Source organism: Musa acuminata, chromosome BXJ1-6, assembly GCF_036884655.1.
Source record: "Musa acuminata AAA Group cultivar baxijiao chromosome BXJ1-6, Cavendish_Baxijiao_AAA, whole genome shotgun sequence".
Classification (NCBI taxonomy): Eukaryota; Viridiplantae; Streptophyta; class Magnoliopsida; order Zingiberales; family Musaceae; genus Musa; species Musa acuminata.
The window spans coordinates 26,365,611-26,384,630 of record NC_088332.1 but is presented as its reverse complement, the minus strand read 5'-3'; the positions used below and the strand labels follow the sequence as shown (position 1 = coordinate 26,384,630).

Below are 19,020 nucleotides of genomic sequence, written 5' to 3'. Positions count from 1 at the left end.
TGAAAATCTGTAAGAGAGTGAACCGCTTATAAAAAGTTATAAGAGGGGTATTTACCCTTCCCCTTCAAGAGATTTGCTAGTGGAAGGTGGGAGCTTCATCGAAGAGGGGCCTCGCAAGTGGATGTAGGTCATTTGACCGAACCACTTTAAAATCGGCGTAATCTCTGGTTTGCATTTCATTACTGCTATTTACATTACTGCAAACCTTTTTACTTGCTTTATTTCCTCATTACCTTTGCTGCACAACTTTGCGAATACGCCTTCAAGTTAAGCACTTCTGAGTTCGATTTTTATCATACGAAAGATTTGTCAAAACCGACGTTTTAATCCGCTGCACTAATTCACCCGGCACTAACAGAAACCTTCTTTTACATGGGAATTCTAGGATTTTGTCTTTCTATTCTTCTGGTGTACATATAATGTCGCCCCAAATTTTCGAACATATAAATCTTCACATACCCCAAATAGTGGCTATTGACTAAGGAGGAGAAGAGGGGAGAAAAATAAGAGGTGGTAGCCAAAAAGGCCTAGCTTATGTCCCTTAGGTTCCCTCTTTTTTATAGAGGCCCCATATCCACTTAACCCTGATGAATCCTACCATATTGGGTATTGGATCTCCATCCAACTACCCAAGCCTCTTAGATTAGTGGATCTATATCTAATAATCTCTCATTGGTTCTTATTGGATCTCATCTATAGGATCTAATAATTCAAGGGCTTATTGGATATCCAATAATAGGGGCTCCAATGGATATCTCATATTCGAACCTCTACTTGTCGTAACACCTACCATATGTGTGTGATCCTCTATGCCTAATATCGAGCTGGCCATGAGGTATATCTGTCAGAACTTCTTCTAACTTAGTGAATTATTATCTCCATGATAATTCACTCAACTCATCGACTACGAATGTATTAGGCCACTACGCCGTAGTCCCCAAACGATATAGGAGAATCTAATCCTTTGGACCTATCTGTCCTCAATTACCATGTACCTATAGTCCCTTATCCATCTAATATCTTAGAGATTATATACTGGGTAAAGGTGCTATTAGGCCCATACAGTTTCTACTCGAGTTTCTCTCTAATCGGATTCTCTTAAAGAACTCTTTCTCTCTCAATCTAAATAACCCTGACCAGGGATTTGTTTGAGCAAGAACATATATGATATTTCTCTTATAACACCGAGAGCGGATGATCCTCTATCGACACTCAATAGCCCTCGTAAAGTTGGCTGCTATTCCCGATAATCGATTATACAAGATCTGGAACTTTTAGACCTATAAGTTCGATATCAAAGAGTGGAGTACTCATACAGGACATCCTTGGTGTCTAAAGTCTAAAGACCAGATACACTACTAGGACGACGAAATCGTTGTCTGACAATGAGGTATCATTAATCATCTAACATTCTGTAAGCGAATCAATTAGTGAACTTATTTTCTAATGAGCACATGCACTGTATATCTAGTATCCCCACATGAGCAATTTTGAGATCAACCGCCTCCATCATATAGATGGGTATACATTACACTAGTTTGTCAGATTATCTCAATGTCTCTTTCGAGTAACCTATGATCGGGATTATTTAGGGTTTGTGTGTAAAGGCGAATCGGTCTCATTATCGTGATATCATTATGATCTGATTCCCATTGCATAGATTCATGGACATCACAATATATATATATATATATATATATATATATATATATATATATATATATATATATATATATATATATATATATATATATATATTTATATTTATATATATGCAATAAGCAATATAAAGTAAGAAAATATCAAACAATATAATAAATAAATAAAAATTACGTATCATGTCACGCGTGTCATCACTCACGTGATTAGCTTGCAAAGCACCTAGGACTAGTATCCGATCTTCTTGGCGCAATATCTGATCCCTCTAGCCCGATGCTCAAACTCACAACACGAAGTCTATCTTCCGGCACGTCGACCAATCCTCCGACCCGACGTCCAATCTTCTGACATGATTCATTCCGACCCAACGTCTGATTCTCCTACTTCAATCGATTTACCTTTCCATGATCGAAGATAGTCCTGTGTCACTCAAACGCTCATTAGATCATAACTTCATCAATTGATTTCATCATCAAAATCTGAGATTCAACACTTATATGGTCAGGCATTACCCAATGCATGTGGCCAAGTAGTAGCCCACCCATGTGACAAAGTACAACCTAACTCATGTGCCCATGCATGACTCAGCCCATGTGGCCAGCTACAACCCAACTCATGTGGCCATGTACGTCTCAACCCATGTGGAAAGGTTCGACCCAACCCATATGGTCAGGCATGATCCAACCCATATGGCCAAGTATGACCCAACCCATATGACAAAATATGACCCAATCCATATGGTCAGACATGACCCAACCTACGAGTCAAGTATAGTGGAAAGACTCAACTAAAGTTATGAGTGAGGCTAAGTCAAATCCTCAAAGTTAGGCTCGCCTAGTTCTACGATTGGCACTAAACATATCATCACTTCTCTTTGTAGCCCGTTGTACCTCAACCTAGCCTATTACTAGGGACAAGCATGTATAGCGCACATAACTTGTCCAAGACTTAGGTTGGTTGATTTAGTTTAGGATAGCACTATATGACATAGCCCAATTACCTATCCCTTTATTGGCTTGAGCTCGTGAATTGATTGAATCAGATAGGTTTGATCATACCGTTTAGGGTGATTTCAATCAAACTTGACTAGTTAAGCTAATCAAAATCAATCAAATGTAAATTAGATTAATCTATGGTGATTCTAGATCGGTTCAATAAGGATTTGAGATTGATTTCATTAGATCATAATTGAATTGAGTTTAGTTCAAATCAATTAGGCTATTCCAATTAGGGTTTTGGTTGATTGAAGACTATTGAAATATTAATGTTTTATTTTGATGAACTTAAAAATTTTATCTATAGATATCATTTAAAAATGATTATTGATATGGTTATTACCATGTAGAAAAAGTGACTATACTAGTGGTCCATATTGAAAGTACAATATGTAAAAGGAGCTGTGAGTCCATCACAATGCAAAGCCACCAATGGACATAGTCTACTAGATCATACATCAAGCATTATCTCTTATAGTATTTGATCAGACTATTTCTTGGATGAATATAAATGAATGATCATAGATATTTATGTATCCTTGCTGAAAGCAAATATGATGATTGGGATTAGCGAGCCGTCAGACATAATGGTTTGATTCCTCTATCCGCTATTGGGAGGAACGTATCCTCACTTTTAGGACACAAATATAATGTATGAAAGATATCACTTCATATGCTATTAAGAGAAATTCATCCTATAAAATATACCTCTATTACTTTTAGGAAAGTATATTATCGAGTGTAATGTACGTCTTTATTATCTTATTATTATATACATGTTGCATGTGGCTAATGCATAATTTTATTTATTACATAAGAAATTATCATTTTTTTATTATATAAAATAATTTTATGATGAATTAATATATTATCATTCTAATATTAAATTATTTATATATATATATATTATAAATATTTAAAATTATTTTTATGATTTTTTAATATTCCTACCAACATGTGTATGTGTGATTACTGATATATTTTTATTTTATATTTATTTTTAAAATAATCTATTATTTTATAATAGATTTGAAACCTAACGAAAAATAATCTATTATTTTATAATTTATGACCCTATCAAAAAATATAATTTTTTTATTTAATAAAATATTTATTATTATAAAGATAAAAATTTAAATTCAAGAATGAAGAAAAGAAAAAACATTGTCTATAAATTATAAATAATAAAATAACAATTTATTATATTTTATAAATATGAGATATGACAGCTCGACTCATTATCCCCGGTCTACAACTTCCCTCGTGACTGGTCGATCTCTACGGGTCGGTGCAGCACACCGAAAAGACAAAGTGATAATCTTCTTTAATACCTCCGCTTCTACCACTGCCCGCAGCCAACGATACAAAATTTCTCTTTCGTTGCCTTCGTTATATTTGCTGAAGGCCTGCACCATCAGAGATTGACACAACTAAATTGACAAAGTGCTGTAAAATTAATATTACAAAATCATGTCTATAGTTTAAGTCTACACCACCACCGAAATATAGTTTAAAATTAAGCTTACCCATCTCACAGTAATCTTTTCATCAACCTTTCTCTTTATTTCTACAGGGCGTCGTGCCGATAGAATTTCCAATAGCAATATACCAAAAGAGTGAACATCACTCTTAGGTGTGAGGTGAAAGGTACTGATATATTCTGGTGTATCCAGCTGTTCCTTTCACTTTGGTCTCAAATGTGAGTCTCGTCTTTTCTGTGGGTCCTGACGTAGCAAAGCCATAGTCAGCTACCTTTGCTGTAAAGCCTTCAGTCAGCAGAATGTTCGATGCCTTCACATCACGATGGATAATATTCTTCTCTGGCAGAAAACATAAGAAAGCAGATTATCAGACTGTTAAAGCTAAAGAGCAACTAAGATCATGCATCAATGTACCCAATCAACTAGTGCAAGCTAAACATATATAGGAACTTGATATCTTTATCATTCTAACTTTCACATGAAACATCAAATTATTAATTACCTTTTGGAGTGATTCCTTTCAGCTATTGACCTACTTTAAGAAATATCACCAAATAAATAATACGATGACCATCACTTTTGTGTGTGCTATTTCTAGCTTAATGTTGTTTGGTCATCCTCTATCTGCCTCAGCAGATCTAAGCTGAATTAGTTCATCATCCATTTGTAGGACATTTTTTAGCAGGTCCAAACCATATTAAATGATGTTTCATTATTTAAGTCTCAACTAAAACTATGATAACTTTTGACACGCACAACCATTTCTTATTCTATCAGAATAGACTGTTACTAAAATGACAAACAAATTTTGATTTTTTTTATATTATTACAAGGGGATTATAGTGTTTATATTATGCTATAAGTCTTGAATTATATTTCTTTGAGAGGGTCAGTATTTAATAGGATTCTGGCCTTTCAAGTTAATTAGGAATCTGTGTACAAAATATAATCAGAAGTCTTTTACAAGTTGAAAGAAATGTGGGTGTAAAGAGAACCAAAAGTTCATGTTAAACTATTAATAAATTTTGAGGAGTACACACTATTTAATCTATTCATTGTAGGTGGTTTTACATATGAATATTCTCATAGGAAGACTGATATTCTCTTAAATTGCACATATATATAATGTAAAAGAAACAAATAAAGATTAACCCACTGCCTTCGAGTTAGTAGGGACACTACGGCTCCTGTGTAGGTTGGCATTCTTTTCAGAAAAACTTCCTTTTGTGTGTGTTCAGAAACCATCATGGGATCAAGATGCTCAGCAGGGAATTGTATTTTAGTATGGAATTGGTAACTGACCGATTACTACCTGAATCCTCCAACAATATGTAATTTTAGTATCAAACTCAGCCTATCTCAACCAGATTAGTTTTAGGTATGTCTAGAACTTTAGACAAATTCTGCAAACCTTAAGGCTCCTCATTCTTTCATACGAGGAAGTCTATAGGCTCTAAGTATTGTATAAAAAGCCATTTATTCTGTTACACTAGCACAAAAGAGACATCAGTAGGTTAGACTTTTTTCAAGTTGAGCTCAACTGTGTAATAGTTATGCCTTGTGGGTTTTAGGCACACTAACCTACTCTTAGTTGCTAAGCAAAATTATCACGATAGTACTAGCTCATAATACACTCATTTGGTGTTGGTAATATAACATGACGCCCTATATAGTTTTAGTATGACCGATGATACTATCAATTGATCCAATGCTCCTTTTGCTCTTTCCTGCATTCTTTGCCAAAATACATCTTGATATTTGACAAAATCGCCTTCCAACATTTCTTTTTATTGCCAACACACTTTAATCTAGTTCATGCCAAACCAGATGTATACCTTAGCACTAGAATGGTACATGTATCAGAAACTGGATCAATCAAATGGACCGACACTGTTATCTAAACTGTTGGTGCCTATGCATCTATGCTTTGTCAGATGAATTACTAGGACAACATGCTAACTTAGTGCTTTAAAAACTATCAATGAATAACAAAATCTAAAAATAGAGGCAAACAGACTTTAAATCTGGATGTTGATAGGTGACGGAGCATGATGTGGACATGTGACACAGACAGAACGAGATATGAACATGATGGCATCAGAAGTCATCGAAGTAGAACAACATCTCATCAACATAGCAATTAACACATGTATATGCTCTATACATAGTTTATAGTTTTATAATTTTAATTAGGCAAAGTCCAGATCACATGCATAATGTTGGTATCCAACACGTCTTTAAGTCTTGTATAGAAAATGTGCCCTACATACAATATACTGCATTCAATATGTCTTCAGGTTTTATATAATTGAGATATATATATATATATATATTTATATATTTATATATATATTTATATATAGACATAAACAAGAGTAAATAGTATAAGTCCTCTAACAAGTTTTGTAATATCTGAACATGTTGGAAGTAAATATGAATAGAAACCTTAGGTGGAGTTAAATGGTCAAGCCATTAGCAGCCGTAGTGAAAAAAAAACAGAAATAAGGCGAAGGCATAATATTGAAGATGGCATTGCAAAAGTCTACTAGAAAAATCTATATTTTATAGAATGGGAAAGGGCTGTGTCACCTGCATACATATGAAGATGAGTCAATCCATGAACGACACCAATAGCTATTTCTAGACGTTGACTGAAATTCAAAATCTTCTCATACTTACCTGCCAAATTAATTATAATATAAGGTAACGTTTAACCTAGGTATTGCTTGCCGACTCTGAATACAAATCTTACCATCCAAATGCTCCCTTGAGGTACCATTAGGAACATACTCGGTGATGATAATTCATTCATTTCCATTATTAGTGTAACCCAGTAACCTGACCAAATTTCTGTGTTCAATATTGGTGAGGAGTTCAACTTCATTTTTAAATTCAGCTTTTAGAGCAGCAATATATTCCTGTTAAACATACCAACTGTGAAAAGCATAATTATGTCTCAAAGAAATCAAGAATAGAAATTGAAAATGGCAGCTCATATGACAACATTGAGTACATGTTTAACCAGCAATAACTTCTATTTGACAGAACAAGTTTAATTTGTTGCAAAGAATTTAGTTGGAAATATATGGCAATCAATACAAATAAGAATATTGACAACTCAAACTAATTGTGGAATAGATGAGGTCATAATATTAAAACTGTTTACAGATGTCATACATTAGTAAAAATGAGATATAGAAACGACTGGAAATCTAACTTAAATAACATGATACTCATCTTTTGACATTGTAACAAGCATAAACATTGTGGATGGACTCTTAACACATCAAGAAAAGAAAAGACTAAGCCCATAATAGTGGATAAATATATTTTCGGCATGAATTCATCATGGTGGACATGAAAGTTCAGATAAAAGTGTTTAAATTAATTAGTCGATACTGTTTGCATTGAGGAACATGTTAAACCAAATTGGTGCTTACATCTCATTTTGTCACATCAGTAAGGATTGGTGAGATCATGAAATTGTCTAAAATTCCAAAATATCAGTAGTTTATACGGGAAAAACTAGTTAGAAGTTGGAACCTTTCCATTAGAAGCACATGAATCATAAGACATGACTCACATGAGTCCATTAATTGTGAGATGTTTTTACATTAATTTCTTATTAATTAGCCAAAACTTTCCAGCAATTCCCTGAGAAAGTCTGAACTTATTATATATTAACAACACAGATACCTTATTTACATATCATCCAATAGACTGTACTGAATGCTACTTCTGATTGCTGACTGGTTGCAAAAACAGGCATGATATGTTAAGAAAAGCTACTCTGAACCTGACTTCATTGATAATTATATCCATGAACTTGCTATGCAGATAATTATCACATTATACAGTTATATACTGTTATAAACTGTAAATATGTATACAGGATTGAGCATCTACAAGTTTTTCAGTCAGATAAAAATTTGTGAATCACCTTCTTTGCTTGCTTTAAAGCAACAACCTGCCCCATTAGGAAGCTCAGCCTTGTCGACAGTTGAAAAACCACCTTCACCTATAATATATGAAGACGAGAAATTATGAGTAAGCCTCATGATTTCACTGAGGCTGAGATGTAATGGCATCAGTTTAATTGGTTGCAGGGACAATAATAATCGAGATGGACCAGGAGGTATTCTCAATGGAGTTCCTGATGTCCTTTCTGAATTTGATCTTAGCTCAAAAGAATCCAATGCAAAAGAGATAGATATGTGTTAACAGAGGTTTAACTATGATGATTAATTTGCACAATGAGAAACATAGCTCTAATATTAAAAAGAAAATCCACACGAAGCATGTGATGCATGCATGTTACCATAGCAAAAATGGACAAAGGCATGTAGAAAAGGTACAATAACCAATGGAGTCAGAATTTATTGCAAGGAAAGCACTGAATGATTAACAAAGATATAAAAATAAATTTGAACAGCTAATAGGTCAAAAGTTATAAATCACAGCAAAAACAGCATGTTCAGTATTTGTTTAATGAACTTCTGATGTACTAATGGTATATTAGATAAGAATAGGAAGATGCTTCATAGTTTCCTATAATAGCCGCCAAAACCTAATTCTAGTGTATGAGAAATAGTTTAACAAGCATCCAGGGAAATAAACTACAGAGCAATCAAGCTAATGAAAAATTGCATAAGAAGTAATTGAAGTCAAGTAGTTACACACGTGTCCAGAGCATGATTTCTGAGTTCCCAGGAGATTCAGTGTCATATCATGCAAGCATAACAGCATTGTGTCTTAATAAGGTTGCACTGAAATACCATCTTGTGAATTTGTGGCTTGTGCTGATTGGTATAAAACCTGTGCTGGCGATATACTGGCCAACATGGGTGAACCTTAAAAAATTAAATCCTTGATTTAAAAATATAGTAGAACAAAAACATCTAATCTTGTATTTTGAAATTTAAAATGTATGTCCACTCAAATAGGAGATTAATTCATCAAGGATAGTGGCTACTTTTCTCCATCTTTCTGAGTCAATTTTTAGTTTCCTTAATTTGAGAACTTCCTAGTGCTAGAAAACGGTAATCATAATTCTTAAACGCCAATTTAATGCAATGAATTATTCGAAAAAATTCAAAAAAAAATTTCTGAGAGGGTCCAAGCACTGGACCTGCTGCCATGTAAAATCCATAAATCATTGAGCCACAATAATAGGAGATTTTGAAATTTCAGGATATCACAGTTAAGATGACAATGTGCATAATACATTTCAAATACTTATTAGTCCATGCATAACAGATATCATATGGAAGACACTCCTTAAGAGGAAAAAAGACGAAGACACATCTCCTACCTCATTTCCTCTGTCCTTTTCCTCAAAGATAACTTACTAGATGAACACACATATACTGAATATCAGGAACTGGAAGGCATATCAGGAGCTCATAGACACAAAGCACATAAAAACACAAATTAACTCAAACATGCACAACAATCAAGCACATGTACCCACATATGAATGCAAGTTGATGAGGTGGCATAAGGAAAACAGAAATGATCTGAATTGTTGATGTCTCATCATTTGAGCTGCATATTCACTTTTAATAGTACGAAGGAGAACTGAAGCAAGAGATTACATAATGCATGGATAGGTTCAATTGTCTGCAGTTAAATACTACCTAGGGCTATGCAGTTGTAAGGAATGACCATAATTGTAGCAGAAATTAAATAACTGATTGTTAGTTTACAACAAATCCAAAAATCTCCATTTCATGCAACACAGAGAGACGAAACATCCAATACAACTACCTTGGTAGAATTATTGTTGAGAAGGATACTACTTATATATAAGCAAATTCAACATCAGAATGATTCCTGAGAGAACTACGAAGGTTTTCACTTGGAAACTTGATTGAGAAAAGGTCATTTGGAGAGATGCTCCTACTTTGTAGAATGTTTGTAAAATAGATTGTATCAATAATACGAAGGTCATTAGTTTCACGGGTTCTAACAAATGGAAAGATTAAGCAAATCTTGGCCTGGCAGAATTTCCAAACATAAAAAATGGCCGCTCATCAGTATCGTCCTTAATTTTGATCTAGATGCAAAAACAACCCTATAACTTCAGTGCTTCTTTCTTATGACAATTATAGCATGTAAGACTGAGCTTGATTTTGTTATTAAGCATGTAAGATCGAAGTTGATGAGAATAATTCAATCTACTTCTCAATCAAAGTTGAGGAGAAAAACTCAAAATTTCTTCTCAATGGTCTATGGCCAATAAGCACAACCAGAACAGATTCATGAGAAGCAGATTGTGTATGCATACCACAAAATTTCTTCCTCTTGATCACTTGTTTTCAACTTCTAGAATTTCAGATATATATATATATATATATATATATATATATATATATATATATATATTTACTTAAACATGGCTTGCATCATTATCTGCTGCAAACCACCTATGATATCTTAATACCCAAATCCCGATTCTCTACCAGCTAGTTGAACTGGTGAAGCATGTAAAAACAAGGTCCAAAAATAATCTTTGGTATATGGGTACTATTCCACGTTACCAGCATATCAATCCTGATCAAACTGGCATGGTCGTTGTTATACCATGAAAATTTATATCAAGGTCAAGACAAAAAAATTAACCACATTTTTCAATCTCAAACCTTCATGAGAACCCACCTTGACTTCAATATGTCACAAACGTTCTGCTGATTACCAGTCAAGACCATGTTTTAGTCATCAGTTTCCCCAGGTCTAGTTATCCAAACAAAAGAAACTGTTTTCTGTCAGAAAATACAACAATATATTGGAGTTTATTTGCATTGTTTTATTATATAGAACTAAGTCTGCTCATCACTGGCATCAATTCTAGGCCCGATTATTTTGATTAACTTGATCTGAAATAACACCACTCCAATTTCCAATAAATGATAAGTTTTCCTGGCTCTCTTATGTCTTTCTCTAGCTCTTCTATGAAAATACTTGATTGTCTAGCAGGACAAGATCTTGTAGGTCCACTTACATGCCATTACATCAATAGAATCATACACCATAATTTATTTCTAAGCTAAAAGATACAAGGCTCAATTGAGGACTAGATAAAGAAATTTAATTTATGAATGCAAGACATTAAAGTTAATCACCAATTTGAGTAAGGAAAAATTAACTAATAATTCATAACAGCCAAAATGACCAGCAAGACAAACCATGCTTACAAGTAATGTACTTCATGATACTGGTGTTCACGACATTCAGAGCACATAAATATTATCCTTGTGCAACTTCTATTGATGGAAAAAAAAAGTTGCTCTGTTATCTTACATGAACTTGAATCTCCACCGAGAACAGGATCCTCACTAATGTCATTGCACTTTGAACGGAAGCAAGGACAAAGAAAGTTACAGCACAGCAAGAAAGCTCCTGAAATGGATAGCATAACACTATCTAGTGTGGCACCTAAAATATGTTATTGCTCCTTTTGCTTAAGCTGATCAATGATGCCAGCATAAGATGATTGTCGAAGAAGTTTTTACCCTTCTGTTCTTAGCAGATCCAGTGGAAAACCAAATTAAGATAAGCTGACATGGATTCAATTGCTAAATTTTGCATTAATCAGAAGAAGTCTGATATCATAAACCAAGCTCATCTCCACTGTTAAGAAGATAATGCACTAATTAGTAATTATATTTCAGCATCAATTAGAAAATGCACCTAATATACAAAGAGTAACAAACTCGATCAGTTAAATAATAACAAAAAATATATATTGCCATCACATTAAGAAAGCTTATACAATTAGTGCACCCTATAAATCTATCTCCACCGTTCATGAATTTTTTTAATAATCAAAGTTCTTCTATGTTAAAACATGCGCTTTCTTTAGCAAATAACATCATATAATCCTGTCTAAAACTGTAACTTGCACCACTGAGGTGTTGCATCTAAAATTCCTTTATATCTATGATAAAAAAATGTTCTCTTTGTCCATGACATGATTTTCATGGGAATCTGCTATCAAATAATCTCATCCCATATATTCACTTGTTTATTATCTATAGCACTCTCAAGTCTCATCAGACTCATTATATGGAAACATTTGTGACCACTATTTTGAGTGTGATCCTTTTAGGAACAATCTCTAGCTCTAATTATCAAGTTACCAACACAATATTGTGGAAACTATTTGGTGAAAACCTATAGCAATCAAATCAGCTCTAAAGCTTAGACCCTTCAGGTCTTTGGAAAAGTGGAAAAAAGATCCAAAGAGAAAATATGGGCAAGCAAGGAAACATCTCAGCTTGCTTATGCCAACATGCTTAACAGGTGCCTTCTTTAATATATTGCAATAAACTGGAAGAACCAAAACCCAAAGAACAAAAGATGAACCAGTAAGAATGTATCCCAGATTGATTGTGCTAAAACATCCACAAGATACCTTCTCTCTCTTTTTGCAAGATGCTGGATCAAGAGGAGTTCAAAGAGAAAAGATAATTATCAATCTCAGATTAATTAGGCTGTAGTATTTAAAAGCGACCATCTACATCATTTAAAGGAAACCATCATTAAGAAGATCTCCAAGATGGAACAATTTATCATACAATCTTTCTGACCTCTTGCTACAGTTTCTATGAGAAACGGTGTTGGATCTCACACACATTGCTGGCAATTAACCTGAAGCATCTTGAATATCTCATGGAGCAACTCTATCTATTTAGAATTGACCTTAAGAAAATGCTGGAAATTTCCTAACAGTAAATATCTCAGACTTACAGGTACCACACATCTCTAGCTGCTCTAATGCCTCCAGTTTTTTAGTTTAAGAGCAGCTTAATTATTCTTTTCTTCTTCAGAATTGTTAGTGCAGCAGTGATATCTTTAAACAATTTAGAAACATATTCTTGGTTTCTTACACTGGTTTCAGCTCATAATCTCCAACATTACTTTTGTGCTTGTTGTTGGCTATGTATGGCTTGGATTCAGTGCCTTTTGAGCTTGATGGTTCACCATGAGAAAAAGGATGTGTAATATCCCATTTGTGCTAATCTAATTTGCTGCTATGCCTGCCATAAGATAATAGTTGCTTCTCCATTTGCTGCTGTAATGATAACTTTCAACAATATGGAAACATATTCCCAGTTTCTTAAACTGGCTTCAGCTTATAATCTCCAATGTTATTTGTGTGCTTGTTGTTGGCTATATATAGCTTAGTTCTGATGCCTTTTGAGCTCGATGGTTCACCATGAGAGAAAGAATGTGTATTCTTCCATTTGTACCTGTCTATTTTTCTGCCATGCAAGCCACAAAGCTTGTCTTCATTGTCTGATTAGCTTAAAGGCATGCATTGTAGGGACTAGCCATGAAAAGGTGCACCAGGTTACATAAAGTTCATTTACTGCTTATTAGGTTGATATACCATTCGGTGCTCGCAAAATCTCAATGCAAAACATAATTACAATCCCAGATAACCAATTCGCTGAGCAACACAGATTTCATGAAAGAAAATATATCCTCGAAGATACCTTTTACTACATAATATATATGCATGAGCACAACAAAGGAGAGGAATTACCTGAGGGACATGCATCACTCTCCTCAAGGGCAAAGACTGTCCAGTCCAGGTCACAGTGCTCCTTGCTGATTCTTTCCCATTCCTCAGCGTGAGACTTACAAACCAAGCACCCACTCGCCAGGTACGATTCCAACTCTTGACACAGAGAAACAAAATTGAGCACCTTATTCAGACCTACAAAGAACTCGCACTCATCCGCCGACCACGAACACCCAATCTGACCAGATAGACACTCCTTGTGAACGCTTAAAACCGAACCAGCGACGAAGCCGAAGTGCAACTGTGCCAAGATCGCCAGATCGAGCAGGAAAACAGACATCAGCGAAGCATCAGCATCGTGATCCACCAAGAAACCCTAGTCTTCATCCGAGGCCAGATGAAACAGTCCGATCGCGAATCTACGCAAGAAAACGACTGATGGAGATGAGATTGGGAAATGCGCGATGCGATGCCTTCCGAGCTGCGAAATCTGGTTACGATCGTAAATCCCTCGGGGATGATGGGCTGGTAAATAATACAATATAATAGCGGTATTAGTATTCCGGTTTCTTTCTGGCTGTTCCTGGCGTTGCTTTGAGCGTAGGCGGGACACGGGAAGACCGGGACTTGTGGCGAACACGTCTTCATTCTTCTGCTGCCCTTTGATTGGATGAAATATTGGGCCCCGGTAGAACCCACTAGGTTATCCAGTCACAGTGAAAGGTTGCAAACATGGGTTTTCTTTCCGAAATCGAAGCCCGCACGGACAACGCCTCCGAGGCGGCCGGCGATACGCGGGCGCCCTCACGGAAGCTCGACGCGTTCAAATAAAAGATGGGTCGAGCGAGAGAAAAGATACAGATGGCAGTTTTCCATTGGTGTAAAACGCGAGTAGTGTTTGTTTCCGAGCAGGTGATCCTACGGTCCATTCTCAGCGAGTAGGTTGCAAACATGGCTGTTATCAACTAGTATTAACTTTTCTTATTTTCTGATCGTCGACTCGACGAGTGATCCTACGGTCCATTCTCAATCCTGTATCGTTATGGAAGATTCCAGATCGTGATGACGTGATTGATGAAGTTATATAAAAGCCTGCATGTCATTTTTTTTGTTGGAGGTTTCTTTTTTTTTACATAATATTGCATATAATACATTTATGTATATGGTTTTAAACCCATAGTTAAATTATAATCGATGATTATTATTTAGAGAGTTTCACAATGTTGTCATTAATTGTAATATATATTATACACAAATGTCACGAAATATTGGGTCGAGCCACATTAATTCGACCTATTGGATTAAGTCCGTCTGGCCGATAGATGAGTTAGCCATTAATTCAACGATCATGATCAGATCAGTCAACTGAATGAACGGACTAGATCTAATCTTTTAACCTGCGCATAAATACATAATTTGTCGGTCCTTCCTCGCCCTCGCCCTCGCCCTCGCCGTCGTCTTCGCGACGAGAAGTCGCTTCAAGCCCTAAAATTGATCTGCCGATGAGGTGAGACCGACAAGCCATGGAAGGGGTCGCAGCATCGCTGCCCCGGCCGTCGGATCTCTCGCCGTCGCTCGTCGGCTTCCTCGCCGAGAAGTTCCGGACCCCGGAGGACCTCCCTCGATCCCCCGACCTCGAGGCGGAACTCACGAGCCGATGCTCGGATCTCGAGGCTTCTCTGGCCGATCTGAGCAGACGGCTGGCGGGGAGTGTTGCGGCGTACGCCGTGCGCTCGGAGGAGACCGGCGCACTGCTCGGTGACGTCAGGGCGGGGCTTGTCGATCTTCGATCCTCCCTCCGCGGCTCTTCGAAAGGTTTCGAGTTCCTGAATTCCAATACAAGATTTTTCTTGGTTGTATTGACCTAATTGTTGTGTTCGTTACCACCCGAAACTGATGTGTTTTCAGATGGTGGAGATACAGAAGATGGGTCGGGAAGAAGAGAGCAGATGTTGGCGGATGAGCTGCCGGCGCTCGCGAAGGAGGTAGCGAGGGTGGAGACCGTTCGGTCTTATGCCGGTGAGTTTGACATATTTTTTAGTTTGTTTCCCTTGTATGCTTAAAATGGTGAAAGATTATGAATTCTACATTATGTGGATTATGAACATTGTAGTTCTTAGTTAAGGTCGACACTCTAAGAAAAAACTAATTGTCAAATAATGACTTGTAGGTCACTATATTAATCAAAGAACAGAGAAACTTCCAGTTCTTAAGGTTTTTAATCTTTCCCTGTCAATTGGATATTGCAAAACAAACATATATCACTGAATCACTAGATTGACTTTTGGACATTTTCTTGTTATCTTCTTCTTTCTCTTTGTTAATGATGTTTTATTGTCAAATATTCCTCACGGTGATGTAATAGATGCTGAAATTTTACTGGTTGTCATAAGTTATTTAGATCTGGCATCGAACAATTTTGTTGACGAATTTATGGTAAAATAAGTCTGATAACAAAGAATTTTTGTTTTTTAAATTGTAATCTTTCCAACTCTATGTAGTTAGTGATAGATCTAAAATTTGCATGCAAAACATGACTTGGTAAGGTGGATGTGAACCCTTAGATGTGAATTCTTGATGACATTTTGATGAAGTTCCTCCTAAATTTTCGTATTCATTTCAAATGTTTCACTGATGATTTCGATGAGAAAGATTAATCAAGAACAGTGCCCATGGCTTACAGGTTGATTCAAAGTATCGAATGTTATAGTTAAAAATCACTACATAATAACATTGAATAACTGGACTTGAAATTGGATATTTGTTTTTGCTGCAATTTGTTCTGCTAGATCTTCTTCCAGTATAGTTGTTTTCATTTCTGAGTAGCTCTATATGTGACATATGATATTCAATGTTGTGACATGATTAAGTTGGATATGTATTTACCTCATGCAGTTTTTTATGTTTGTACCAAACTTAACATTTTTATTTTTTATTTTTTTTGTTTTTACTTAAACTGATCAAATGGTCACACCATTTATCATTCTTGTGAATATTTGATTGGAGAGGATTTGTTTTCTGTTTTGAGTTCAGAGACCACACTCAAGCTCGACAGACTGATTGGTGATGTTGAAGATGCTGTTTCTTCCTCTGTTACAGGAAAACTTAAAACTCCTAGTGCAACTAACTCGGTGGTGAGATTTGACATGAATAAATGGTAAAAGATATTCAAACTGCTTACGTTTTTTCAGCCTTCTTTCTCCTGCCTTTCTTGCAGGATATTTGTATGGTGGCAATCAATTCTCTCAAACAAATAGAGGATATGTTAGCTTCTGTGACAAAATCAAGACCTCAGTGGTCTCGTCTTGTCTCAGCTGTAGATCACAGAGTTGACCGGGCTTTATCTATCTTACGACCGCAGGCAATTGCTGACCACAGAAATCTTCTAGCATCCCTCGGCTGGCCACCTCCACTTTCGGGCTCCAACATTGTGCATCCAAACACAGGGGCATCACCCGAGCTTTACAATCCTCTTTTCTTGATGACTGGGAACCTGAAGATTAAGTACTGTGAGAACTTCCTTTCCCTGTGTAAGTTGCAAGAATTGCAGAGAAGGAGAAAATCTCGACAACTCTCAGGGCATACTCTGGAGATTGCACTTAGCCAACCACTTTGGGTTGTAGAGGAGTTAGTGAACCCAATAATGGTTGCTGCTCAGCACTTTTTATCAAAGTGGCATGATAAACCAGAATTCATTTTTGCTCTTGTCTATAAATTGACAATGGATTTTGTGGCCTCCGTGGATGAGATATTGCAACCTCTGGTAGACAAGGCCATGCTTGTGGGCCGTAGTTGTAGAGAGGAGTGGATTTCAGCAATGGTGACTTCACTCTCTACTTTCTTGTCGAAGGAGATTTTTCCAAAATATGTTGATCTTCTAGAAGGTAGCCATTCGAGCAGTAACTTGTCACAGGCTAGGTTGTCATGGCTTCATCTTGTTGACTTGATGATATCTTTTGATAAGAGAATCCAGACCCTGATCACCAACTCTGGGCTGGTGCTATCACTGACTGATGATGCGAATTTGCAGCGTGTCTCCTCTATGTCCATCTTCTGTGATCGACCAGATTGGCTTCAGATGTGGGCTGAAATTGAGCTTGGTGAGACGGTAGAGAAATTAAGAGTAGCTATGCACGACGAAAAGAGCTGGAAAACGAGGTTCCAAGGGACGGTGCTAATGACTGGCTCAGAGGATTACAAATCTCCTGCAGTTTCTGGTGCTGTTCTTCAGGGTTTATCTTTGCTGATTGACAGGTCTCGGCCTTTGCCAAGTGTTGAGCTCAGGGCAAGGTTTATTAGGTTGGCTGGAGCTCCTATCGTGAGGGAGTTCCTTGATTGTTTGCTTCGTAGGTGCCAGGAAGCTGAGGGCCTCACTGCTCTGGCAGATGATGATGCCTTATTGAAGGTCTCCCAGTCCATCAATTCAGCTCGGCATTTTGATTCAGGCTTGACTGAATGGTGTGAGAATGTGTTCTTCCTCGAGATGGAAAGTATAGGTAAAGATGATACGGAGGGGAGGCGCATTTTTGAAGAAGAGATAACTATGTATAAAGAGTTCAGAACAGAGTGGATTGAGAAAATTGCCACTGTTGTACTGAGGGGTTTCGATTCACTTTGTCGAGACTACCTGAAAAATAGGAGGCAGTGGCAAGAGAAGACTGAAGGAGTATCTCTTTCAAAGACTTTTGTTACTGCCCTGGACTACATCCAAGGGAAGATCTCCAAGTTGGAAGAGGGATTGAATGCGATGGACTTTGTACCAATGTGGAGAGCCGTGGCCAGTGGTGTGGACCAGCTAGTTTTTAGTGGCGTGTTTCTGAGCAGTATCAAGTTCAACAGTAGTGCTGTGGAAAGGCTGAATGGTGATCTGGAGGTCCTGTTTGGGGTGTTTTCAGCATGGTGTTTGAGGCCTCAAGGCTTCTTGCCAAGGCTGGCTGAGGGTTTGAAACTGCTGAAGATGGAGGAGAAGCAGCTCAAGGATGGTATTTTAAGACATGATGAGAGATGGTTGAGGGAGAATGGTATAAAACATCTAACAATTGCAGAGGCAGAGAAAATTGTGAAGAATACAGTGGTGATGGGGTGATAACACTCATCACTGAAGCAGCACAAGTAGAATAAATAGACACAAGATTGTATTTAAATCATATGGCTTCTTGCCAAATATTACTGATTCTTGTATTCTTTGAAGATAATTTCAATTACATATATAAGGTTAGGACAAAGATTTGGACCATAATAATTGAGACGGAAGTGAGAGATTTTGGGATTTTGAGATCATTTGAATCGAATTTTGATGACTTAAAAGCATAGGCTTTTAAGCCAAAGAACTAGAAAACTATATATATATATATATATA

The 19,020-nt window shown here is 36.5% G+C and overlaps 1 protein-coding gene and 1 pseudogene across 2 annotated transcripts; one reads left to right on the top strand and one right to left on the bottom strand.

The window, feature by feature from the left end:
- Positions 1 to 3,800: 3,800 nt before the first annotated feature.
- Positions 3,801 to 14,266, bottom strand: LOC135676654 (calmodulin-binding receptor-like cytoplasmic kinase 3; annotated as a pseudogene).
- An 830-nt stretch (positions 14,267 to 15,096) lies between these two features.
- LOC135676653 (RINT1-like protein MAG2) lies at positions 15,097 to 18,936 on the top strand. 2 transcript variants are annotated; one of them, XM_065188065.1, is made up of 4 exons: positions 15,097 to 15,476; positions 15,585 to 15,680; positions 16,695 to 16,795; positions 16,879 to 18,936. In XM_065188065.1, exons 1-4 carry the CDS (start codon positions 15,185 to 15,187, stop codon positions 18,745 to 18,747), a joined length of 2,358 nt encoding a protein of 785 aa, XP_065044137.1. In that variant the 5' UTR covers positions 15,097 to 15,184; the 3' UTR covers positions 18,748 to 18,936. The 2 variants fall into 2 exon arrangements, with proteins under 2 accessions (XP_065044137.1, XP_065044136.1); XM_065188064.1 differs by having other exon boundaries at positions 15,570 to 15,680.
- The last annotated feature ends 84 nt before the right edge of the window (positions 18,937 to 19,020 follow it).